Source organism: Nothobranchius furzeri, chromosome 3 (genome assembly GCF_043380555.1).
Source record: "Nothobranchius furzeri strain GRZ-AD chromosome 3, NfurGRZ-RIMD1, whole genome shotgun sequence".
In the NCBI taxonomy this organism is placed as follows: domain Eukaryota; kingdom Metazoa; phylum Chordata; class Actinopteri; order Cyprinodontiformes; family Nothobranchiidae; genus Nothobranchius; species Nothobranchius furzeri.
The window spans coordinates 48,948,712-48,975,965 of NC_091743.1; the positions used below are offsets into that span (position 1 = coordinate 48,948,712).

A 27,254-nucleotide genomic window follows, 5' to 3' on the forward strand; every position below is an offset into this window, starting at 1 on the left:
TTAGTAAGGATTCTACGCAATGTTTTATAAATGAGACCCCATGACATCTGATGACTTTAGCAGGGGATTTTTCCATGCAATGCATATTGAAGCGTAGTGCTCTACTGACAGTGACCTCTCTTCATGCCACTGACCTTTATTATCATCAGTGATAGCTCTATGCACCATAACTCTTGCTGATTGCCAGGTGTTTAAATACTTATGAGCAGCAGTGCAATACAAATAAAGTCTTTAAAAATTCTACAATGTGATTTCCAGATTTTTTAAATGCGGTCTCTCACGGTGAGGATGCAACTACTATGTGAATTTCAGACACCTCCATGATTTCTGAGTTGTAGAACTTGGAAAATCGCAGAGTGTTCAAATACTTTTGTTCGTTACTGTAAATGTTACTAACAGAGTAAAGACTAATAATAGCAATAATAACCTTCAGAAAATCTGAACTGTTAAAACAATAAAAACAATACAATCAGATGAACAAATGGATCTTCTTCATTTACACTTTTCTTTTACTGGCAAATCAATGTTTACAAAACAGCATCAGCATGTGCAGGGAAACAGGAATAAACAAGAAAATGAGACTTGAGAATAACAAAACAATACTACTTATTTACTTCCACAGGAAAAATGTTTGATAAACAACACATTTGACAAATAGCAAAAACAGATAAATACACACACATATAAAAAGAAGCATAAAAGGTAATGATTGTGGTCTGGTACTCTGGATTTGTTCCACAAACTCTGGTCCTTTTCTGCTTTCATTTCAAGTCAGGTTTCCAATGGTTCAGTGGTGAAAAGCACAATAAATTAACACAAAAACATCACTGTGGGACCAGCCGGTGTGCAGCTGGAGCTAAGAACAGACTAGTTCAATCTTTTTCCCAACTCGCCTAGAAGTGATTATTTGTTGGAACGCAATAAACTGTTTACAAAAGGGGTTGACTGCAATAAAAAGAACTAAAAAACATAAAAAGTTACAGTTTGAGATCTAAAATGTAAATTTCACTACGCGGTCCCATTAGCTCAAGACCCTGATTCTATCACAATGCGCTATTTTGGTTGTCATGTGCTTACGTTAGTACCTGTTTAGCTAATTAATTGTGGTTAGTTATTGCAGCTAACTGGCACATCCTTAAACAGAACCAAACCAATCTGCCTGAAAATACACAATAAAAACGTCATGCAGCTCAACATACGGTAGTTAACATGTTAAGTTGGCAGAAATGTTATTCATTATTATTCTGGGTTGTTTGTCTCTAAACAGCTTAATGAAAAGGATTTAACCTTTTCCTGTCTACCAATCTGTAAAAAAAATAATAAAAAAGTGAGCCTAAAAATTCCATTTAATGAGTCAATCTGTGATAAATTAAAAAAAAAAATAGGTTGACAGAAGTAAGGATATTTTTGAAATCACACCGGTTTATGTTGTGTAACAACTCGGAGCAACATGACGGAGCTCCAGTTATCGCCACGTCTTCGTTTAGAGAACACTTGGTATTCACGCTGCAGAAACACTTCAGCTTTCTGAAAACTTATTATGCAAAATAATGTGACAGAATTCACAGAATTCATATGGATCAACCTTTAACACTCCAAGTGTTCAGTTCTAGCTCGTCTTTTTGGCTGCTAAAACACCAAAAATGTACCGTAGCGTCTGTCGCCAACTAGAGGTCAAATGACATGGAGAGGTCACGGTCAGCTGCTGGCCAATATCTACACGTTTTTTTTAACCTTATTTTCATGTTAAAATGTGACTAATACCATCAATTGATGCACAGATTTTCTAAAGCTGAATCAGTTTTGAAGTCTGAGTTTAACCAGCTATTTTGGACACTGCTCAGTGTTAAAATCTCACACATAACTTAAGTGAATCAAACAAATCACTTAGCTGACCAAGTCTTAAAGCTGCTATAGCAAATGAGCTTAAATCCTTTCTTCATGCCTCTTAACTCATTCACTGCCAATGATGACTAAAGTCGTCATTTGCATGTTTTTACTGTGTGGGCATCGGAATGAGCCCCCGCACCGTGAGAACAAACATCTCAGGTCTAAATACAATCTTCATCCGCATATGTCACGTGATCAGGAAGCAGAACATCCATGTGTTAGGAGATCATTTTTGGGCTGTTCCTGTAAAAAAAAGGTGAGGCGCGAACCGGAAAATTTCTGCCGATCACAATTCAACAACAGATAATGAAAGAACGGATAACGCTCGAAACGCGCAGATTCTTCCTGATGTAAGAGGTGAGTCTCCGCTTTGTTTTGGCGTCGACATCGTCCTAGCGCGCAGCGTTCTGTGACTCTTAAAAAACCAGTAAAAACTGTGAGAAACACTGGCAGCGAATGAGTTAATGACATTCTAACTTCGTATTGCTACAATTATAATGTGGAGATTAAAAAGGTGAAAATAATAATGCGATTCTCTTGCACTTGTCTAAAAACCTCAGCCAATAACACAGCTCGAACCGAAACATCCGGTTATCGGTTCCGCCGAGCCGCCGCACCTCCCTCATTACACACTCGCGTTTTTAGGAACAAAACACCACTGGTGTGAGAGGTTCTCCGCTCAATAATATCAGAGAAGGAGAAATAGCCGGCTGCTACCACTTCAGAATTAGGGCAAACTACCAGAGTCCCAAAAACAAAAAAACACCATTTGAAGTCAAAAGTTGTTTGGACGTAGAAAACTGTGACCGGTGTTTAGCGTTAATACATTTCCTCTGGGAATGCAGGTTTCCGGTTCCAGTGGACACAGAACCAGGGAAGGTACTCGAGGGGAGGGGGTGGGTGTTTCGTGATCGTGTTTGCAATCAAAACCTAGCTTGTTTGCCACTCTGCTATAGCAGCTTTAAATATTCAAAACTGGTAAATAAACAGAAATTTTAGCTGGAAATTCATCAAGCAGATGTTATTCAGAATGTAAAAATAAAGTTAAATTCTACAGCAGCACCAGGCAGCCTGAGGAGGTGACTGTCTGTACATCGGCTCTACTTAGAAGGTATATCGACTGATGCTGATGTATAATATCAGCCCGGTATACCACCTGATCGATACTTCGGTCACTGCAGTCATTTGTGTGTTTTTAGTAACACGAAGGCTGTAGTTTCTGTTGAACAACTTACGATTTTGCCCACTCAAAGGAGGAAAAGAAAGCTAACAAGGTAGGTTTTAGCAGAAGGAGCAATTCATTAGGAAAATAGATAATTTTCAGTTCCCTTTTGGTTCTTTGGGAAAACAGCAAAGTTGACTCTGGCTTCAAAGCAGCTTCTCAAACTTGGCTCATGTAGTGAGAGCTGTCATCTATGAACCAGGGCTCTTGAACATCTTCTGCAGGTCGCTGAAAGGATCCTCTCTGAATACCCTAGAGGTTTACAGAATAATAAAACTGTACTTGAGTTAAATCACAATAACATCACAGCAAACAGCTGATTTGGGGGTTTACAAAAGACTTTAACATTGTGTTCTTTTGCATTTATCAGCCCAGTTCAGTCGTTTTGATTTTTACTACAGAAATGTGCCCTCTAGCTGTGAAGCGTGCTTACCTGGTCCTGGTACTTGTGGTTCTGGTGGTAGGTGAGCTCTCTAGCTGCTGTGGTTTTCATCCTGACTGCCCCTGGTCTGTCCAGAGAACGAGACCGTGGTGCTTTGAGCTGACTGCGCTGGTGCCACGACTTCAGCTGCTCATTCACCACTTGGTGTGGGTGACCATTAGCGTGGTAGTACAGTTGGTCCTTCTGTGCAGGGGGGGTGACTCTGATACTAGGTGCTCTCTGGTGGGGTACGGCTGCATCTCTATAACAGTAGTCGTATCTGTTGGGAACATGCTGATGAAAACGGCTTCGAGCCAAGTCCTGATTAGGTGGGTAGACCATGTCTGTGTTGTAATAGGTTCTCTGCATCCTGGGGCTGAGCAGGTAACTTTGAGGATGATAAAAGCTAGTGGAGGGGGGAGCTGGAGGTCCATAGCTGCCTTGTGGGCTGGAAAGAGGGAACGGAGACAGATAATGTCTGGAAAAGTTGGAAGGAAACTCCTGACACGGGGAGCTGCCGTAAGAAGAAAAGGATTTTTCAGAGTTGCTATCCTCATGATGTAGAAAGTTCTTCGTAGGAGAAAGAGAGTCTGGTAAAATGATTCCGGATTCTGTAGGTCGCCTCCGAGGAACTCTGGTGCGACCGCGGTCTTTGAGAGCCGAGGATTCAGGGCTGGACAGCCTGTAGAAACCACAACGAGAAATAAATCAATCAAGATGTCTGTGAGCAGTCCTGTGGGTGTTTGAGGTGTAGCCACCTGAGGGACAGTTGTCTGTAGATGTGTTTCTCTGGCGTGGAGGGCGTGCTGTTAGAATGGGAGTGGCCCAGCCTCAGATGGGACAGCTGCTGTGGTAAACTGGTCTGTGATGGGCAAGCCTCCAGCTGTGGCAACCTTTCAGACTTGTCTGACCTGCTGAACGCACAAAACAGCTTTTCAGACGACCCGTTTGCACGACCCGAGTCATGAAGTGATTTCTTCATGACTCTTTGATGACAGATAAACATTTACAGGTTTGTTTGTCCACCAGATGTTGTAGCGCAGCTTAACCAACAGACGGCAGCGTTGTACATCACAATCATCCACTACAGGAAGTCAGAGCAGTAGTGTAATGCTAGAAAATGCTTTCTTAAGAGTTTGTGGGAAGCATCCATTATGAGGAATAATTGCATACAATGACAATATGGTCAGTACTTATAAATCATATTCTTTGCTTTCCTGACGTTGACGTGATGGTTGATCTGCATTACCTCATGTTGCTGGAGGTGTGTGACTTCTTGCTCTTCTGGTACGGCTGGTCTAGACTTGACTCTGTCCAGGGGGAGTTCTGGATGGGAGGTTGGTCATACGCACAGCTTGAGTTGAAGCTCAAGTTGGAGTCAAGGCTAGGGCAGGGAGACTGACAGGAGTTCAACGGTGAGAGCCGAGGAGCCACGGAGTGAGACATGTAGGAGCCGTCTTCTGAGGAATGTGTGGACATGAGGGGAGGATCCGTTTCCACCGGGTAGGAGGACGGCTGCGACGACTGGCTTGTAACTTCTGTTAAAGAAAAACAAATTAAAACTGAGGAATGATGAACATTAATCATGACCACAAACAACATTTAGGAGCTGCTTCTTCGAACAGAAACCATGAAAAGTATTCAGAATAAAGTGTTTTCATATGTTTCATAGTCCCGAGATCAGATGGCTGGCATTATGCTTGGATGCTAAACAGAGCGGTGCTCACCAAGTCCAACAAGCTGCATCTTACCTTCATCCTGCACCACAGAGTCAGATAAAGAACTGTCATCAGATGTGCCGAGATCTGAAACAAAAGAACAAGTTCAGCATTCATCAAAGGGAACAGGTTTGAGTTCCAAACAGAAAACAACTTCAGAGGATTCATCATCCTGTGCTTTCCCCAGACAGCAGTCACCTTTTGAAATGTTAAAAGCGGGGAGTGGTGATGATCGTCCGCGCTCCAGTCGCAGCTGAAAGGTCATTTCTTGAAGCTTCTTGAGTTTCTTCTCCTCTACTTTGCACTGCTGCAAGCGGCTCTTCCTGACCGCCTTACTCAGGTGATGCTCCTCACACAGTTTGCGCGCAGCTTCATAAATCTTCATCTGGAGAGCTAGCTCAGCATCGGCTAAACTCAGCTCTGAGTCCTGTTAAGGGTGCAGGAGAGAGAAACTGCAGCTTAGTCTGGAAACGAAGCACTTCCTCAGGATTATCACGACTCGTTAGAGGGAAGGACTGAAACCCTGCAGCTTGTAAACGTACCTTTGATCCTTCAAGGATGTTTTGCTCATCCAGTTTGAACGCGGCCCCGATGCGTCGGCGAATCTGAGGAGGCTTCTCTCCTGACAGGAGAGGGTAATCTTTTGGCAGCTGACCCGTCAACTCCTAAACACAAAGAGAACAATCAGAATGAAAAAGTCTCACCTAAACACAACTAACAGCGTCCTTTTAATGACGGCTTTATTAGATTGTTCGTCAAAACAAAGACTAATTTTAACCCACACCTAATAAATCCTTTGTTCAGTTTCTGTTTGACTCTTTCAGGAACAGTTTATCCACCAGTCTCCATGGCAGTTATGAAACACTGTGTCCTATCTGATCTCCTAACAAGTTTAGACATACAGGTTCAAGGAAACAGTTACACAATTCTCTATTAGCAGAGATTTCCTTTCATAACCACATTCTTTGGATTTCACTCCAACAGATTTGTTGTCTGATAAACCAAAGAGCGTGGCAATGCAGCACTCAGTTTTATTGAAACATTTCACTCACGCAAATCAGAGCCAGATATTTTTTTATACATAAACACAACCATAAAGTGGCCAATGAGCCCAGTTATTCTGTTTCACTGAGGGGGAGGAGGAATCTTGATTCCCATGAGTTCACCTGAGCATGTCCTAACAGGAGCGCCAAGCCTGGGTGTCAGGAGAAGACAATGATCAGTCCTGGGACTTTACCCTAGAGCAACACACACACACGATTAAGTGTGTGTCCAGCTTTTAACCCTCTGGAGGCAGGCATTGCAACAGTTAAAACCTACCTACCTGGTTACGCCACACATGTATTTCATGAGCATTTTTTAACTCAGAAGTACCCCTGAAGGACTTAGTTGTTCGTCCTTTTATCAAAACTTATTTTGAGCCCGAGAGGGTTAAACGGCTTTAAGTGGCTAATTTATGGACCTTCAGAGAGCAGAGACAATAAAAAAGGACAAACAGATCTGAAAATGGTGTATGAAACACCAGGGTGACAAGTTCAAAGATGAAAAACACAACAAGTGTTTTAATGTCATTAAAAAAAAGAGGATGAAGTGAATAGGTTTCTATGTTTTTAGCTTCTCTGACTGGTCATTGTTGCATCAAACCAATGTAAAAATGATCATCAGAGCAGAATCCATTTTTTACTCTTTTCTTTTGTTTCATGTGCTGAGTGTCACCGCCTAGCAGCCAAACGATGGCCCTCTGCAGACGACTTCAGCCGTTTTCACCTAACGAATTGATGCATTGTGTCCTGGAGGATGTGGACAGTTCAGCTCCAAATGTTCTGGAGTTGCTGTTCACACTGGTGCTTTCAAAGGACACCTTTTCTGACCACATCATAATTTAATGAATATAACATGAAAACATAGCTTTGCATCTGCGGCACGTAACAGCATCTAATTTGATGACGTCTTTGTGCCGACTCCTGCATCACATGCATCTAAACACATCAAGACACACATTTTTATTCCCAGTAAAGCCAGAAGAGAACCTACAACAACCACACCTCATCTGACCCTTTCTCTTCATCTTTCTGGGATGCAAGTTCAGAGTTCTCTGTTTAAAATGTTCAGAGTTTATGTTCTTGTACCACCTGCATATTCTCAGCTCCCAGATGTTTCAGGCAGGGTTTTGGCTAACCAGCAGTAAAACGCGTCATCAAAAGTGCACAAAACTGCCCCACCAGTTTAATCCTCTCTAAGAAGGCGGTGAATCATCAAACAACATGTTGAATGGAACAGCTGACTTCATTACGCCGCGTTCTGTTGAGTTTAGTTCACCAAACCCTTTGCTCCACCTTAACCTGTGGTCCACACGATTACTATAAAATATGATCTGAGAACTTTACTTACAGCTTCTCGGATGCAGAGCTTCTTCAACTGTAGGAGGCAACTCTCCAGCTGGTCTTGGAGCGCCTGGTGTTTAACCTTCATGGCCCGTGTGTGCGTGGTCACATCCTTTGTGTGGGTTGTTGGGCTGTCAGATCCTGCAACATGCAACAGGAAGAAGAAAACAGTGTTTTTGAAACCGTTTTTAAGTAATGATTTTCTTTACATCTTAAAAGTGTGGGACACGTGTTTAATCAATACATTTGCAGTGGTCTCTGGGGAATGAATGCCTTGCAAGCCGTACTCGGGGCAAAAAAAGGCTGTAATTGCTTGGATCAGTATGAACAAGTTTGCTGCAGCAGAGAGTGGCAGCCGACGGCAGGATTTGGAATCTTATTTCCTGATATTTGAACATCTACCCTCGGATTGGTCAACAGCAACGTGTCTCTACCATTGCTTGCAATGTTGATGTTTTATCTCCACAAACACGTTTTTCTGTGTTGGAGTTGCTAATGCTAACAGTTAGCTTCTACTATATGACACATTCTCAGCTGTTTCCTGGACGCTAAACCAACAACAGCCTTCCTTGTCGTGAGTCAGATGGGTCAGTCCATGAATGCTGAGTGACAGGGTGACGCAGATCTTTCAGGCTTTTTAAATCTGAGAGTTTCACCGTCTATTTTCTATCAGAAGCTAATGCAGGAGATAGGTGAAGGAGACTGTTTTCATTTCTGATTATAATACATATTGTCATTAAAATAGGATTTTTTACAGTTCCACACCTTTAAATATAAATCTTGCTTTATTGTTTTCTAGAAAGTAATCAAACAACACAAGAATGGAACATGCATTTTTTAATTAGAACACACAACTTTCATTTACTGCACTATCGACTACAGCCAATGACAAAATACAATCGAAACAGCTGTGTTGTTGTTTTTTCTGTTACAAATCAAACAAAGAACCTTTTGTTTTAGTGTCATCGAAACTACTAAACCAGCATCAGGATCTTTGTGACGATAAACAATGAGAGGTCTTGACTGCCGCTGTCTGTAGCCTTGGTGACCGCTGACATTAAGATTAGTCTCGGGGCAGTGGGAGTGGCATAGGGTGAAATGCATTGAACGCCACATACCTTCAGAGATTACTAGAAGAATCCCTGCAGGTACGGACAATCACTTGAGGTGCAACAGGAAAGAAATGTGACAGCACTACAATAGGCCCAAGAATCTCCCCTTTTCCTTGTAGACAAACACTTTAGTCATTGAGTGGAACAAAAAGCGCGTGGCCCAATTAAAGCCTAGGAATGTCAGAAACAACTAAACGTGCAGACGAAACTACGAGTAGAAAACTACAGCTACAGCTGGTTTCATACAGGACGGGTGTGAAGGACAAAAGTTAGGTTTACTGTTTCTGCTTAATCTTTATTCATTTATGCACATTATTTCTGTAGAGACTATTAATAAGTATTAATAAGTAACCAAAAATCTTAGGATCTGCAACAATATATTCAATATTTTTTTATATTGCATCACTTAAAAGTAAACTAGAACTCAAACCTCCTCATTTAAAAAAAGTTAAAATGTTGAATTGAAGTCCGCGATCCAGTTTCTGACCTTAGACAAAACAGCTACACTTGCAGAACCAAAACAGACCAAAATCACATTCTAGAACCAGGGAGAAGTCCAAAAGTTTTACTTGACACCAAGACATTAAACTGGTTATTATTGGTGTGATTTCAACAACAGCATCCAGTCTTGTCAAATGTCAAAACAAACTCAACTAACAGGAATTCTGCAACAAAAATAAAAGAAACCATTTCCCTAAAGAAGCCTAGGCCAAGTTGGACAGAAACTGCCTGAAGTTATGTCATTTGAGTCAGCGTTGGCTCAGCGTGAGGACTTAAAAAGTTCACAAGGAACAAATCCAGTAGTTTGCAGTTTCAAGTCGAGTCAGCAGTGTGGAGCAGCTGGTTCCTGGTTTCTGTCTGAAGCTTCAGGCTACATTAGCTGCTTCTAGCATCAGACAACCAAACCTCTGACTAAACTCTGCAGCATTTGCATTCTATGTAATGTTAGACAACGGAGTAAAAATATGCATCTGTCTAGTACGCCAGCACAGTTTTGGTCATTTTAAAAACTCTATCAACAACAGGACAGCTTACCATGCTAAAACAGTTATTTCATAATCTGTGACTTGTGTTTGTCATGCTGCATAATCTTCAGCTCAGTCACAGTAAATCCCATTAGCCTCCATCCCTGCAGTTTACACAAAACAACTTGTTTTCTTTGACAAAATAGATCATTTGAACCCAGTTTTGACAAGTTAGCATAGGGAGACTGTCACTTCTGCATCATGGGTCCCCGGAAGAACGAAAAAGTGAAAGCAAGTCAACGGGGCTAAAAGGGCAATTTTCTAATCCACTTTGCCTTACGCCCTGGATCACACATATGTTGTACTGCAATTTAAATGAAAACTATTGATGGGTGTCTCGACCATGCCAGTCACGTACTTATGAGATTTATTAGCTTGTAAAAGTTTGTAATTAGCATGACTACAAACTAGAAATCGGCACGTTGCGTATGTGATGTCACCACATAATCTCCTCCCCCCAGCGTAGCTGCTACTTACCAAATGACCAGATTTATGGTGGTTCTTTCCTCATGTGGGAAGTTTGCTGAACTTACAGCCATGCTCCCTCAGTTTTCTCCATGTCTGGTTCGATGATGTTACTTTCGTGAAGCACATTTGTAGTCCTGGACTTATTTTCACACAAAACCTAAAATATAGTTTCCCCTCATTTGAAAATAAGCACGTTCTCGGTATCAAAATGTGTCTAAAATTCACCGACATCATACGTGAAATCCATGGCACAAAACAAGCGGAATTAGAAAACAGCGTTTTTAGCCCCGTTGACTTGCACTCCTTTTTGTTCTTCCTGTGATGCGAAGTGACTTAGGCTCCCTATTGCAAATGAAACGCATCCAGCATGGTGTGTGTTTGAACTTTTTAAGTCTGTAACATCTGATGTTTTGAAAAGATGCTGTTTAACTAAATATGATGTGAAGCTGATGCTAATTCATTTTGTATGGTTTTGACATAATGAAACACTTAAAGTAAGTAAAACTTCTATATTTTGACCTAAAAACAAAGATAGTTAACAATAGTCATACTTTATAGGCTGTATTACTTTTATAAATCTCATTTATACATTTTTTTCCAAAGTGGGTGGTTTAGGTTGTTTTTACGCTCTGAGTGGTTCTTCAACTCAGACTAAACAAAGACAGCTATGTCCCTGAAAAGATAACTCTGAGCATCTGCTTCTTCATTTAAGCAGCTAGATGAAAGCTTTTCTGATAGAAACATATTGAGAGTTACACAGAAAAGCTTAAATTTACCAGAATGAAGGATGATGCCGCTGTCAGTGTCGCTGATCTCTCCCGTTCCTTCCATGTCTGTACATTCACTCGTTACTGCTCTTCAGCTGTGGAGGACGATGTAGAGCCACACCCATACCCTGTCAAGTTTGATGTGACAATTTAAAAAACACTCAATAAAAAGTTTCCAAGATATTTGACTTTTGCTACAAAAAAAAAAAACATGTAGCAATGGTGTGACTGTTTAGGTCCTTAAAACGCCTCATAAGGAAATAAAATTATTAACAAAACCCAGACCTCATTAAACACACTTCCTTGTTGAACACTACTGGCATTTCAGCTAATTTTGCTTTGAATGACCACAAAAAAATTTTCTTACAAGAAAGTTTGTAAGAAAATCATGAAACAGATGAAAAAGTTCTGTATAAAACACGATGACAAGCAGTTAGACAAGCTTAAAGGAAAAGCAGCCAAAGCTAAAGCTAAGGCCAACGTTGAACACAAGCTTTCCCGTGATGACCTTATGTCGTAACCCGCTGCTTCAGTGATTCAGGTGTGACGTGAAAGGTGTAGTCACAGAGCATGGGTACAAACACATGCTCTGTCTAGGGTGTTTCCTGCGTCTGCATGCTTGTTGTCTCTGACATGACGATGGTTGTTAATAACTGGCCCGGGTCACAAATCCACCGGATGTCTAATAAAAAACAAGCTGGATTAATTATTAACTGGATGCCTACAGGAGTGTGACGGTGACTGCATTCCACCAGACAGGAGAGGGCTACTAGGAAGCCTCCCTGCAGTGATTGCAGGGACGACGGCGCGGATTTGAGCTTCTATATCGCTGGTTCCAGCACAGCGTGACACCCGGGAACATACAGGGAGTAATAAAATCTACTCCTTTATCACCCAGGACATAAGCTGAAGATGACACTCATCCTCCTCTGAGCTCATCTTACTCTGACAGGAGCCAACTCGCAGATAAGGTCCTGTTGTTGTTGTTGCAGAATTTAGGTGAACCGACTCAGGCACAGCAGATCATTCATCACTGACAGTTACAAGAGAGCCAGTAGACGCGTGCATGCACCATCACGTTATGCAGTCTAGTAAACCCACAAACACAAAACCTGGGATACTTTTCCTGTTGATAAGTTAGTTTTGTTTACAGTTTAAAAGCTACATGTAAATAATCAGTAATAAAATAATTCTGAACAAGTAAAAATACATTTTCTTTAGGAAGACCCAAAATGTGTTCGAAGACCTCAAGTTAACACAATGAGGTCGATTTTAGCTGTAAAAAGAACATAAAACAATTTTGTAAATAAAGCTGTTATTGTCCATTAATTTATGTAAACAACATATTTTCCGAGTAGTTTAGTGTTCTAGTCAGTCAGCTCACTAATTACTTAGCTAGTTGATTTTTTTTAGTACTAAACAGAATACTCCTGTAAGATGTACCTTTTACTTTGAACTAGATCTGTTAGATTACATTTAAAACCATAAAATTTCCAAAACTTCAAATTTTTTAAATGTTTTACATTCAACAGAAAAGCCCAAACTCTTTAAAAACAGCATTAGCCCCTGACAGCAGAGTAGTTGAGTTTTTTACTTACTTTAACAGAACATTCAAAGAAAAAGAAGCCAAAATCTGAGAGGGATATTGAGTGAACCGTTTCCCTGAGAAATGACGGCTTGGATAAGAAGATTGTGAGCAGCGTGGAGTCTGAACAGCAATGAGAAAGACTCGCCCAGTTGGACAGCACTGCCTGTTGAAGAGGAGGGGCTGCGTGCTCAGAGGGCTGAACGGTTTACACGGTGTCCTGTAACTCTGCTCTGCTGACAAGAATCTGAAACTGTGTCAACAACAATGACAGAACACGCCGAGGAATTACACCTACCATTAACCTCTTATCAGCCTACTAATGCATGAGCAGCAACTTACCCGAAACCAAGTCTGGTGTCAGGAACACCAAGAACGCTCAGGTTTCGTTAACCAAACTGATTCACTTACGCAGAAGAAAGGTTCTAAAAAGGCTTTTTGACTTTAACTGATGTTCAAAACAAAGAAACACTACATTTCTATATTTACCTTTGTTAGGACTAAATTACTAACATTTCATACCACAGTCACATAATCCAACCACTGTTGGGGGTAACACACAATACAAACGTTACAAAAGCAGGTCCAGTTTTTCAGTAATGAAGTAATTTGGCACATTACTTTAAAAAAAGTGCAGCTGTACAGTACAGACCAAAAGTTTGGACACACCTTCTCATTCAATGTGTTTTCTTTATTTTCATGACCATTTATACATTACTGGATTCTCACTGAAGGCATCAGAACTATGAATGAACACACATGGAGTTATGTACTTAACCAAAAAAGGTGAAATAACTGAAAACTTGTTTTATATTCTATTTCCTTCAAAATAGCCACCCTTTGCTCTGATTACTGCTTATTCACACTGTTGGCATTCTCTTGATGAGCTTCAAGAGGAAGTCACTTGAAATGGTTTTCCAACAGTCTTCAAGGAGTTCCCAGAGGTGTTTAGCACTTGTTGGCCCCTTTGTAAATGGTGACGGTCATGAAAATAAAGAAAACACATTGAATGAGAAGGTGTGTCCAAACCTTTGGCCTGTACTGTATATTAGTTGTTATGATGTCAGTACATGCAGTTAAAAGCACATTTAAATTAGTTTGCACTGATGTATGGGTGAGAAAACTCCAAACTCCCTTCAAATAATGCAGCAGACCAAATCAAGTTGATATTGTGGGATAGCTTATTGTTCATAATGGGTTTCGTCAGCAACAGAGTTAAGTTAATATTACAGCTAACTTGGTTTTACAGGCAGTAAACTAATAAACAGTGTTAAAGGAATGTAAACAGTCACTCCTCTTCTCAGGAGAAGATCCACGGCAAACTTCATGCATTTAACAACTTTAAAGGTGTGGAGCACTGAAAAAACATGTATCAATTATTATTTGTGATTATAATAAGTCACTCTGAGATCTTTCATACAGGCTGAACATAAATAGTCTCCTACACCAATCTCCTGTATTAGCTTCTGTTATAAAATAGGCGGTGAAACTCTAGGATTTAAAAACCCTGAGAGATCTCTACGTCACACTGTCACTTTACATTCATGGACTCGGATTATATTACCCACAGTCCTTTTTCCTGGTTAGACAATGATCCCTAATATTTACTACCATAATGAATATGATCGGACATCAAAGATGACGCTGCCATCTTCTGGTAGTTTAAAATGTAATAAACTGATTATTCTATTATGAATTCACAACTCATTGATTTTACTTCATCATTACTGTGGCTGTTTCATTGTCCCGTTTGACCCCCTGTTCAAAAAAGTTTTGGGGGGGACATATGGCGGTGGGATAGTCCACCAGATTTAAAGAGGCTTGCAGCACCTGCTCAGCGACTGCATGGCTTGAATTCATTCTGAATGTAGATATTCAGCTTGGCTTTCCAGGAATGTTGGGGCTCAGACTCACTGAAAAAAGGTCCGGCAATTCCCAGACACTCAGGGATTGGATCTCAGATGACATGGCACCGGGGAGGGCACCAGTGGCTCTGGTGACAGAGGCTGTAAAGTTTTGGTTCAGTAACGTCTACATTTAGAGCTCACAGTGTGAGCCCAACTCAACACATAACACAGATCCCAGCCTCAAAGAACAGAAGGTCTTCAGCTTCTTCAGGCATGCAGAAGGAAAATCATTTCTAAGTAGACTATTTTTTATCTAACATATGGAAAATAGATAGAAGTATGAAGTTTATGAGAAATATATATAATAATTTCCAAGCAATCACTTGTTTATTCCCTAAAATAATCTTTTTTAAAATTTGTTGTTATCTTTATTTTTTTTAATTAAACTTAGGGCTGAGAAACATAATTTCTGTTTTAATGAGTCATGAGCCACAAGATAATAAAACATATGACCTAGCAGCAGTGGAGGAAGACAATTACCACCCAAAAGACATTTTACTTTACCCGGTGTATAGAAATCAAAAAGAAAAAGTATGATTTCTGCAAGGATCCAGTCAGTCTCATCTAGTACTGGATTATAAAACTGAGGCTGATTTATTAAAAGGAAATAGCGCAAAAACTTTGCGTCAAAGTAAGTTAATACGAGGAGGGATGCAGCAGCTCATTTAGGAAGTGCCATAAAAATAAAGAACCTTTTCTGATCATAATACCAGTTCAGGTTTCACAAACTCTTAGCAACAGCGAGGAAACAAAGCTGTGACAGGTTTAAAAACTCTATCTGAAGGAACCATATAAATGGGATGATTCAAAGAAAGGAAAGCATTACATCAAAGTTAATCCATGATACTTTATGTAAAGCTGTGAAACAGCTCTCACAAATATCCACCCAATCTAACCAGTAGCTGGATCCATTGGGGGTTTATATAAACTAGAAATCCCTCAGAGACAGAGAGCAGATTTACACAGCAGCTGGTAAAACAAATGCTCTAAATACTACTGAGTCCTTCCTTTAAGAGCATGTCTGCATGTTTGCACATCAAGTTACAGTATCACAAGTTTCCCCAACAACTAATTTTGATTCAATAAATATAAAATTTTGATGCTTACATATGAGTGGTGTTAACTATAAAACACCTAACAATCATTAAAGGGACTCTGGAACTTTTTTTTACAATTGGAAACTGATCTTTGAGTCTCTATGAAGCATATGAATCTTTGTTGGGGCTCATAATGGCCAAGGAGTCCTGATAAGTAGCCAAACACAGCCCTATAATGGCAAGACTGGGATGACAGCAAATTCCCAGCCTGAATTATCGCCCCAGTTCATCCCTAGGCTAAATCTGCTAATCTGTTGAACAACATAAACACTTGCTATTCCATGCAACTTAAACTCGCTACGGATGTACAGCAGATGTCACATGTACCGGCTAATAGGGTTGTCACGGTAAACGGTATAGCGGTAAACCCCGGTAAAAAAAGTTGACAATAAAAATAACCGTCCAGTTTTTAAAAAACTAAATTATCTCGGTGGGTTTACCGTGGCCGCGGTTTAGGCGCGGTGACCCTTACCAGCCACCGTCGCTTCTGCTGAAGTTCCCGCGCACACGCACTTTTTAGTTTGCAACCAAAACTTTGAAGCTGAAATAATGGCCGAAGGAGGAGACGGCAGCGCCCAGGACATCCATCAGCCCTCAAAGAAGACTAAATCGGAAGTATGGGCATATTTTGGATTTCTGAAAAATGCTGAGGGACAGTTAATAGAAGACGGCTATCCCGTTTGCAGAACGTGCAGGAAACAAGTGTCTGCAAAAGGCAGCAACACTTTGAATGTAATGACACATCTGCGTGACCATCACCCACGTCTCTACAGCCAGTGCAAGGTAAGTTAACATTAGCATTTTAGCTTAAATGCATGACGTGAGGACTTTTGGTTGAGGGAGAATGCAACGAGTCACTATAGACTGCAGCCGCAGCGTCCTCTGCCAGCATTTAAACCGTGTCACGGACACCCTGTTGCTGGATGAAGCATCTTATTTGTTGATGATGAAGAGAAATATACAATTAGTTCCTTGTCATTGATTTGTTTACTTATTCAGTGCCATTTATACTTGAACATTTGGATTTGATTACATAGTGTAGTAGTTATTTTAGTAATTTGTTTAAAGAGGCTATTTATTTTAAATACATATTTTTTAAGGTTGACTTGTACAGTGCTCAAGTCAAGTGTGGACCGGAGTTTTAGATTTTCATTTTGATAATGAAGGAAACAAGTATATGAGAAAACAAGTGGTGTTTCTTTGATTTGTTTACATATTGTTTATGTTCCAAATGTTTGGATTTGTATAATTTAAACCTGCACTGACTACTGTAACGTGTTCCAGAAAAAGAAGATATTTGTTCCTTTACCTGTGAAAAGTTGCACTTTTGCTAAGGCTTTGTGTTATTTTAGGTTTAATAAACACTGTTAAACCTTTTCTAAACTATTTCAGTTTGTGTAGAACAGGACTATCAATGCTTTCTGAACATATGCAACACCGTTTAAAAAATACCGCGATAATACCGAAAACCGTGATAATTTTGGTCACAATAACCGTGAGGTTAAATTTTCATACCGTGACAACCCTACCGGCTAATGTCACATATCACCACCAGCTAACCAAACAGTGCTGGCTGGTTGACATTGTGCAAACGTTTAACCTGAAGAGGGTGCCACACTGACTGTTTTAGGCTGTAAATTAACTAAAAATTTACTTATTTTATTACTTAGTTCCCTTATTTAAAATTCTTAATAGTACAGATAAAAATGAAACTGTTGTTCTTTAATAAGTAAAGTTTGTTTCTTGTCTTAAATTTTAAAGCATTTCGATTAGGGATGTAAGAAAATATTGATATTGCAATATATCGTGATTATTTTTCCTGTGATATTATATCGATATTCAAAAGCTGTGTATCAATTTTTTGGAAGAATTTACATGCAAACTTTTGTGTATTTTCTTTTCTTTTGATGCAATTCAAATGCCGACCACTAGTTACCAGCAGTGTACAGTGGGTTTTATTTCCACCATTTAAATGTAAATCCCTCTATTTTGGTTCACATACTTCAGGTTAAACTTGTTACATGTCGGTTTGGACTGTTTATGGAATTTTCCTACAGTAAATTCAGTCTAAAAAAATCGCTAATATCGTCTGACTGAATGTATCTCAATATATTGAGATATATCGGATCGTCTCCCCTGTATCGTATCACCAGAATTTTACCAATGCCTAATTTCTATGTTTCTATATCTAAAGAGGACAATTTAAATCACTGTTAACACAAAACACATACCACTACTGACTTGTGAAACCTCAACGTGACTTACTAAACACCCCAGGCCACAGCATTATTCTTCATGATGGTCTAAAGATTCACAACTTAGTGAATTCCCTTTTCTGACTCAGTCTAAATTAGTCCATAGCTCACTTTGTGCTTGAATCTATGTGGAGGCACACAAGTGCATCAGGGTTCATAATCAGTGCAGTGTATGTAGTTCATCTTGCTGAGTTTGAACAGGTAACAAAGAGCATACCTCAGCAGGTGAGGCTCTCATTCCTACGTGCAGGCTGCCGTGAAACAGCTGCCCTGTTTCTAAATGGATCAGAACTTTTAATACAAGAAAGTCCAGGTCCTGAAGAACTTAAATGATTAATGAAACTCTTTAGAGACGATAAACTATTTAGGAAAATGTTCTCTATCTTAATAGAGTGAACTTGTCTGAGCCATTGAGATATTTTTATTTTCTCACCCTCCAAAGTTTGGTAAATGTCTCTGTGATTAAGAGATCTTCTCTACAGTTATGCGAGTTTAAACAGAGCAGGGCTGCTCAGCATGAGCTCTTCATGCCAGCCCCGCTGGCAGGTCGCTGAAGGTACGGGGGGTTAAGCCCCTTGCCCCCAGGTCAGTGTTCAGAAATGTGTAGACGCAAAGAAATTGCAATGCACCAAAATCACATGCTAACTAATGAGATTGCTGCACTGAAGGAGACTAAAGTTAGGAGTGAAAAACTATTAAATATAATAGTTAATTTTGCTGATTTTAAAAAGCCATCAATGAAACTTGCACAACACAGGAGTATTTAGGCTTTCAAAATAAAAATTTTAAGGAGACAATGTGTAGTTTGTATCTTTAATCTCTGGAAATGTCCATCGAAATGTTGTTGAAATGGAACTAAATGATGTCCAGTTATTGAAAAATATTAGCAGCTTTATAACATATATATAACCAACAATTTGGATCTAAAGTTCATGGGGTGCGGGTCTAGCTTCTCTGGGGGCACAACATTAAACGCCATGTTTACCTTTGGCCAGCTCGGGGTCCTGCACCTGTCGATGTCGTCACACTAGATGACTGGCTGGATGAACGACTTACGGAAGTTACGTTACCATGTTCAAAAACATTTAGGCAGAAAGAAACACAAATTTAATAACACAACTGCAAAAACAAAAATGTGAAAGAACGGAATTGAAAAAGAGATGCAATATATTTTGGCTGAGCGGTATTGCCGTAGTATGATGACGTCATCGGCAGGCGTAAGCCCCCGAGCAGACCAGGAAAGTACAGCACCTGAAAACTACAATCAACATTACATTTTCTCATGGAATTACCTGAAGGACCATGAAAGTAGGGCTGCAGCTATCGAATATTTTTGTAATCGAGTACTCTATCGAATCTTTTATCGATTAATCGAGTACTCTAATAAATTACCCTGTTGTGTTTGTAAACCATTATATCAAAAAGCATGTTATAAAATATGAAAGAACTCTTAAAATGATCAAGCAATTGCCAGTTATTTTTCAAGTTTTATTCAAAACTAGTTTTCAAAACTTCAGCACTTCAACTTTACTTCACAGTAAACAAAAGCCTGTGCAAAAAATAAGTAAACAACCTGAGCCTAGCAAAAACTAGGAGGACAGCTGTTGAAGTAGCGCTGCGAGCGGCTGCGGCCCAAACAGCACCAGAACCGCTCACGACGCATGCGCAAACATGGCTCGCCAGCTATTTCCCTAATAACACACGCCCGTTTTTATTTCTACACTTTTTTTCCACACACAACAAGAATTGTCGAGAAAGCATGTTTGCCGTGGTTATGTCAAATTATACTGATCACACAACATTTATTTACTTTCTTTCGTTTTCCTCCGCCACTCTCATAAATACCTGTGTCCTCCTGCAGCAATCACGAGGGACAACAGATGTCAATAACAACACAATAAAAAGTCTGACGTGTTGCTACCAGACGCACAGTGTGAGCTAAAACTAAGTGCTACAAATGAAAAAGTCGCACAGTGTCAACAGAATATATAGCGGACCTCAGAGTCTGCTTGCAGAAGTGACAATTACATGTGTAAACGCCTTACGACGTGAAAAATGGTCCCACACCTTTGACATTTTCTGTCTATTTCGCACTCCACCGGGGTCCACGTTGTCCGCCATGGCGTAAGAGAAATTAAGTTACATTCGCTACTTGCGTGTGTATTCAGTGCAGTGTGTATGTGTGTCACTTATTTCGGTCCGGGTGAAACATGACCCTGGGCGATTGCAAAGCCATGAATTAATTAAACATGAATTAAACGCAGCCTTGAGGCAGAAAACTTGACTCCAGGCTTTTTTGTACTCAAATTATTCGAGGAATCCTTTCAGCCCTACCTCAAAGTCTGAGAAGTCACGCCAAGGTTACATGCTTTCTGCTCCACAGGTAACATTTACCGTAATGTTTTTTTTTTTAAATTAGCAACAGTCAGGAAGATGTGGTGTAAAACTACCCTGAAATGTATGTATGTACTGTCCCCTAGTGGCATGGCAGTGATTTATGTTAGGGAATAGATGTAAATCCTTTGAGAATCTGCATTACAGTTTTAAATTTCAATAATTTTTAAGAATATTTGAGGGGGGAAAAAGGTTTTAAGCCTTATGTGTTGTGTTAACTAGTAAAATTAGTACTTGTTTACTTCACCATTCCCATTAGAGGTCTTATTTAAACTTTATTTTGGGTTTCTGAGAAAAGAGGATGTTGAATTTTATCACTTCTCTGTAAAATCAAATAACTTTACAATTTTAATGGTGCAACTCTGAACTTGCCATATTCAGAAAAAATGACACGTGAAAAAATAAGGAAAGACAACGTATTTTACAAGAAGTAAGATGTCTGCGTCAGCACTAATGAGTTGCTTGTTGCTGATAACTGACAGCTAAAGATATAAATCTGAAAATAGCACCGCTGCATAGAACATAACGTGCATATTTATACCACTTTGCTAGCTTTATTTAACATAATTCGAACAACACGTCTTACTACAACATACTGTGCATAATCATGCAAAATGGCAACCTCTCTCTTTCTGAAGGATACGTTCAGAACTCAAAGCATGAGCTGCATAACTCAAACACGGGGTTATTTATCAACTAATACAAATTGCTGTTACTCATCTAAAACAATGCTCAAATTTCTATAATTTAAATGAAAGATTTCAGGTGGTTTGGATAAATTAACTTTTATATTAAAATTAATTTTAAATTTAAGATAAAAAACAATATAAGGCATGCTTGTTATTGTTATGGTATGATGGCTTAAGCAAACAGCAAATATATCATAATTCAATCTATTCATGACAACTAAAAATTGCTCTGGTTTTGCATAATTTCTCTATGATATATTTAAAACTCATTTAGTTTAATAAACTGGTCTTCCCCATTTTCTTTTAAAACAATTCAGTTCATTTACATGTGCGAATGACAGAAGCAAAAAGAAATTAACAAAATATCCACCAGACCTGGTAAAATGCCTTTTGTAATAAGTAGAATTTTCAAAGATTATTTCCAAAGCTGCAAAGATTTATCCAAATTTTTTTGAGAATGAATTTTTAAAAAGCTTTGACAAGAGTAAACAAGAGTAAACAATCTTTTATATAGCGCCTCTCAAGATAAAAATCATGAGCTACTTTACAAGAACAAAAAACTTTTTTAAATCTAATTTTTTTTAATCATAAAAATGGGAAAAGTAAAAGTTGTGATTAGAAAAAAATGTGAGGGAATGGAAAAAGAAAACAAATAAGATAAGTAATCAGTGGATGCTGGGAAAAGGCAGAATTGGTAAAAAGAGCAGAGGGTGGTGATGAAGGTCACGCAAAAACCAGCCTGAACAGGTGAGTTTTCAGCTGCTTTTTAAAGGAGACCACTGAGTCCACTGATCTCAGGCTCAGGGGGAGAGAGTCTGGGGGTCATAGCAGCAAATGATCCGTCACCTTTGGTCTTTAGCCTGGTGCTGCACAACCAGTAGGCTTTGGTCACTGGACCTCAGGGACCTGCTGGGGGTGTAGGGACTGAGAAGATCACCAATGTATGATGATGCTTGTCCATGTAAGACCCTAAAGACCAAAACCAGGATCTTGAAATGAATCCTGAAGTTGACTGACAGCCAGTGAAGCTGGAGGAGAAGCGGGGTGATGTGGGTGTGTTTGGAGGACTTGGTCAGAAGCCGAGCACAGGCATTCTGAACCACCTGTAGACGGTTCAGGGAGGTTCTACTCAGACAGATCTTTAAAGTGCGTTTGAAGCTTTATTATTTTAGATACAACTAGTCTGTTCACTCTAACTATTAACATGAGATCTAGTCTTTCACAGTATAATTATTGGACTTAATTCAATTTAGCACTTTGAAATGAGTCTAGAAAAACTTTTTGATGTCCAACCAGAGGGGTCTTTCTGACTCTTTCTTTGATTTCCAGTTTGTAAGATTATGTCAAATGTATTGAATCAATCACTGCTCTTCATTGCAGCCATGAAACCACAAGACGACGATCGGAGAGCAACCATCCAGTTCAGTCACACCGCTGCTGGGCCTCTGCTTTGAAGAGTTTCCAAAAGTTCACTCTGGCACTTTCAGAGGATTGCCCCGAAAGAAAAAACTGACGCTCAGCTTTCAGTTCATTTTGTTCAGTCTAAGTTCAAAGGCTGAAAGCGACCAAACACCTTGCCACGACAAGTAAAAACCCCACGAAGCATATTCCCACGCTTTTCCCTCTTACCTCGATCGGTAGCGATGCTCGGTAGTTAGCTAGCTAGCATCGTGCCTCAGCTACATCCATCTACTGTGCGCTCCATTGGCTCCATACTTACTCCCTTCTAGATCTAGGATGGAAGTTTCAATTTCACATTGGCAAAAACGACAGATAAGTGACGTTTATCCAACGTGTTTACAAACACAACTGCGGTAAAACGAAACTTAAAGTAAAGTTCGGACCGCAAAACACAACTGTTGTTGAAAAAGATTCTACGCGAGCACAGAAAAGTAAAAGCAATGCGGCGCTGCTTTCACGTACAGTCGGAAACGAGATTTGATCAAACTACCTTTCACCATGGTAACAAGTCGCCAGCGAGAAGTTAAAGTAAATGGAACATTACAACATTGACACAGGAGACATTTATGGCGAGATTTTTTTTTCTGGCATACCATTCATATATTTACTGCAGATACTGTCCAGTAAAGCTAGAACCACTAGAATACTTTGTTTGATGTTAACGAGTGGATGAGTAGATCTTCATGTTATGTTTTCTTTTCAAAAGAATGAAAAGTTACGAGGCTAAAATTGGGTTTTGAACGCATCAAATGCATCATGAGTTGTGTGTGCAGTTTACGGGCAGCGGATAAAATGGGACTCTTTAGAAAACATAAGGCATTTGTGCCTAAAAAAACATTATCTCATCCCTTTATGTAGTATTTTTAAACACCTGCTAGTTGTGTGAAAACCTGGGAGTTTAACCAAAGTAGTTTTTTTTACATTAGATTATGCTTTATTTTTTTGTGTGGCCATTTTAAAGAACTTGAAAGATGGCCTTTTAAGTGACCCCTCAGAGTCAAAACAAGTGGCAGGCAAGTATTTGCGCTGTGCTTTCAAACCACTAGAGGTCAGTACAACATAGCATATGTGACTACAAATCCGTCTTCTTCTGGTTTTAATAGATCAAAATACTCCAAATGCATTCACTTAGTTTGTGCCTCAACAGTGGAAAATTTAATAGAAATAAGTTAAAGGAAAAATTTTTTTTACTGGCGAATCTAAACAGATTCAAACACTTTCAGATTGTTGTCATAAATTCAAAACAAATCCATTTTGTTCCACTAAACTTAAAGGAAAATCTAAGCCATTATATTCTTACAGACTTTTAAAAATCAAACTACTAACATCCTTAAAGTAAACGTTTGGGACACGACATTCACTTGCGCATATACACCTTTTTCATCATCTTACCAATAAATCAATATTTTCCCATTTTCAGGAATCATCATCATGATCATTTTTATTTATGTAGTGCTTTCAACAACAAGTAGGATGATCCAAAGTGCTGAACAAAGCATCTAAAACCAATTTAAAGTACGGGAACATGCAACAGATAAGATCAGTTTAACATAACAAATACATAAGTCCACTGCGAGAACTGATTCTTTCTACCTGTGCCAATCAAAGGTTCCTACTAGTAGGTAGGCGTGAGAGTGACATTTCTTCAGTTGGCCAATCAGTCCATACTGTAGGAGGCTGAATACAGTTGGCTGAGCATGAAACAGACTGCAGGGAAGCAGGGCCAAAAAAGTAGTTGGCTTCACATGAACAACACACATCCAATGGCAGTGTAAATTAAATAATACCACCCAGACCAGATTGAGATGATCGTGGTGTAAAGGGGCTAAGGCACTGACCATTTATGGCAGAATTTTAGTGTATAGGAGGCAGGATGTGATCCCAAAACACCTGAGCACAGCTTTAGGAACAGTGTGACAGTAAGTATGCACTGTTTTATTGGTTTGGAAATAACAGTTTTTTTTTTTTTTTGCTGAGCTAAAGTAAATTTTTTGTGAGAAATCTACACAGAGTTTCAAAAGATGAGGCCCCAGGACATTACTGTTTATTCACAGCCCCATCTTTTCCCAACAGTGAGGTGCTTTCTGATCTCAGTGTCTGCTTTCTGGCTGCCCCAGTTTCAGTTAGAGCTAGGTTTGCAGAGGTCACACAGTCTTGTTGGAAGAAACAAGGAAACCACATCAAGTTGTCTCATTTATTGGCTGCAGCGTTGGCATGATCTCAATGTGACTGCTTGCATCTTTGTGGTTTAACTGTGAAAAATGACTGAGGAGTGTCACTCTGAAAAATATAGGGCATCTGCTTTTGGAGTTGGGCAATGTTGCAACAAATAAAAAAGAAGAATTAAACACATATTTTATGCTTTCGAAAGCATAAAATACTTTTTATGTAAAATTTTACTCTTTTGCATGTTCATCTCTTAAAAGGACTATATCATGTAAAATCCATTTTCGGAGCTTTTGACCATGTTATATTCCTATTTCCTCATGAAAACACCCCCAAACGGTATTTGGCTTCATGCATGCATGTTCCCGTCTCAGCCTGGATGGGGCATGGTTGTGTCATCATGCCCCACTCCTCCCCATCTAGGTAATGATGGATGTGAATCCTTCTTCCCCTGGACTGTAAACACTGAGATTTAGCCTCTCCATGTAGCCAGGGGAGTTTTCAATTCAAATTCAATTCAAAGATACTTTATTAATCCCAGAGGGAAATTAGAGTTTCAGTACACACAATTCTGAGATCAGACATACATACATACATAGACACATGACAAGAATTGGTGACTGAGGTCATTCGCAACCCGAGTCGCGCTACCTTAATAGAGATCAGAGGGGTTTACATGAGGATTGGATCAGGTGGAGGAAAAAAAATGCACTTCAGAGTTACCCTCCACAGAGAGGGCAGCTTTGCTATGCAAAAAACACCTCAGACAGAAATGCAACAGACTTCAGACATTACACAACATAAGTGTCCACTAGGTGAGGTGGTAGGGTTTGGCACTCTCCACACGTCAGTGAATGCAGCCACGATAAGCAGCGCTCGTCACCTCAGTCTGGACAGGGGGAGGGGGTTGTTGGGTTTAGAGGGCACAGTGACTCCTGGAACGATTCAGCGGCCTTCACAGCTCGCAGTCCCGCCCAGGCTGTAATAGGGAGACAGAGTTGCCATAGCAATGGCAGCATTCCGCGTTTCTTCGGGGGGGGGGGGGGGGGGGGGGGGGGTGTTCGTTTCAGCCTCGTAGGCTCAAGGTCACCAGATTCAGATAAGAAATCGTTTTGGGGCCAGACATAGATAATTTCATCTCTGTCTTAAAGTTCCGTTGGTCCTAAACCTTTCAAAGTCCAATAATGGCGTAAATTAATCTATCCCAATCCATGCTGATTTGTCCACTCGCTCCTTGATCGCATCCATCTTTTGTGCCAAAGCCTGAATCCCAGCCAAAGTTCCAAGCTTACGACTCATCTCGACAATATATGAGTCTGTGCATTTACAGTACGGTGCAATCCATCCCTGAGCTCCAGGAAAGAGCCAATATTCCTCAACAGCTCATTAATTTTCCGGTAAGCCAGGTTTCTCCCAGGCCAAAAAACAGGAAACCTGACACCAACACCACAAATATCCAGACGTCTTCAGAATCCTCTACAGACAGTTGAGAGAGGCAGATCAGGTTCCACTGTTTCCAGGAGTCTATGACATGCCCAACTGGATCTGTCCCAGAGGGGCATCCGGGAGCCCCTTCTCCCGTTCTCATCGTTGAGAAAATTTTGTCAATCGCATTGAGAAACCAGCTGACCAGGTCCATTCTTAATAATTTCCAGTCTCCAGAAAAAATGTAGAAGCGCCATACACCCAAAGACAGACAAAGAGCCTTCAGGATAAGATAGGGAGGAGAGGAGGAAAAAAGTGTCTGTACTCTCCAAGAGCCAGAAGAAGAAATATGTATGACTTTAATCTCCACGGTTGTAAAAAAGTATTTCTTTTTATCTAGTCTGCTTTTTAAATAATGTCTCGAACTCAAACATGGACCTTTGTCTGCAAGAACAGGATCCCTGTCCAGTCTAATGCAGTTTAATCTGCTGAAATTGTTGGAAAGGCCACCAAGACCGTACCTACACTAGTAGACAGTTCACCGCTGCTGGCACATTGCAAAATCTGCTTTGCTGGGGATCTAGGGGTTACGTTTTGAAATGGGTGGAACTCGCACGGGGAGGCGGGATTTCACCACATCCAAACATCTCATTTCCAGATAGGAATAATGGCTCACAACAGTAACCTATTTAAACAAATAACTATTACTAAATTGTGTAAGAAAAGAACAACAAAAAAAAGGATAACAGTAACTTAAATTTAGAAAAAATTACATCTCAGAAATGGTAAATGGCCTGTATTTTTTTAGGGAACTGCAGATCATTCCGAACATATTGGGGAATGCTCAGTATTCAACGTACCCTGTCCAGACTGACTTTTTTTTTCTCAGCAATGGCTCTTTGTGGCATCGGTTGTGTGTTTGGGGCTGTTGTCTCTGTAATGAATCAGGATTTGTTCAGTGTTTAGGAAACCATTATTTCAGACTGAATCTCAACCTATCAAGAACTGCAGCCTCAAACTTGTACACCACCTCCTGCTTGCTCCTCTGTTGTCTGTAGATACACACTGCCCTGCTTTTCAAGGCCTTTGGCTAACTAAGTGTTTCTAATCCAGGTAAATGATTCAGATTTTGCAGTAAAGATCAGCTGTTACCATCTTCTGTACTCAAGTTCTTCTAATTTGGGGAAGTTGAGTTACTTGAACTTGGTTTTGTCTTTTTCACTTCAGTTCTTTCTGTTTGGGCATCCCCCAAAAGAGAGGAGGGCGAC

At 39.9% G+C, this 27,254-nt stretch overlaps 1 protein-coding gene across 1 annotated transcript; it reads right to left on the minus strand.

Moving 5' to 3' along the window:
- Nucleotides 1-469: 469 nt before the first annotated feature.
- Nucleotides 470-22,861, minus strand: inavab (innate immunity activator b). The gene is made up of 10 exons (XM_070549263.1): nucleotides 22,564-22,861; nucleotides 11,017-11,135; nucleotides 7,643-7,776; nucleotides 5,794-5,916; nucleotides 5,450-5,678; nucleotides 5,285-5,338; nucleotides 4,783-5,071; nucleotides 4,292-4,447; nucleotides 3,546-4,215; nucleotides 470-3,364 (listed from the first exon to the last, which is right to left on the minus strand). The coding sequence occupies exons 2-10, from the start codon at nucleotides 11,069-11,071 to the stop codon at nucleotides 3,272-3,274; spliced, it is 1,803 nt and encodes a 600-aa protein (XP_070405364.1). The 5' UTR covers nucleotides 11,072-11,135; nucleotides 22,564-22,861; the 3' UTR covers nucleotides 470-3,271.
- Nucleotides 22,862-27,254: the final 4,393 nt, after the last annotated feature.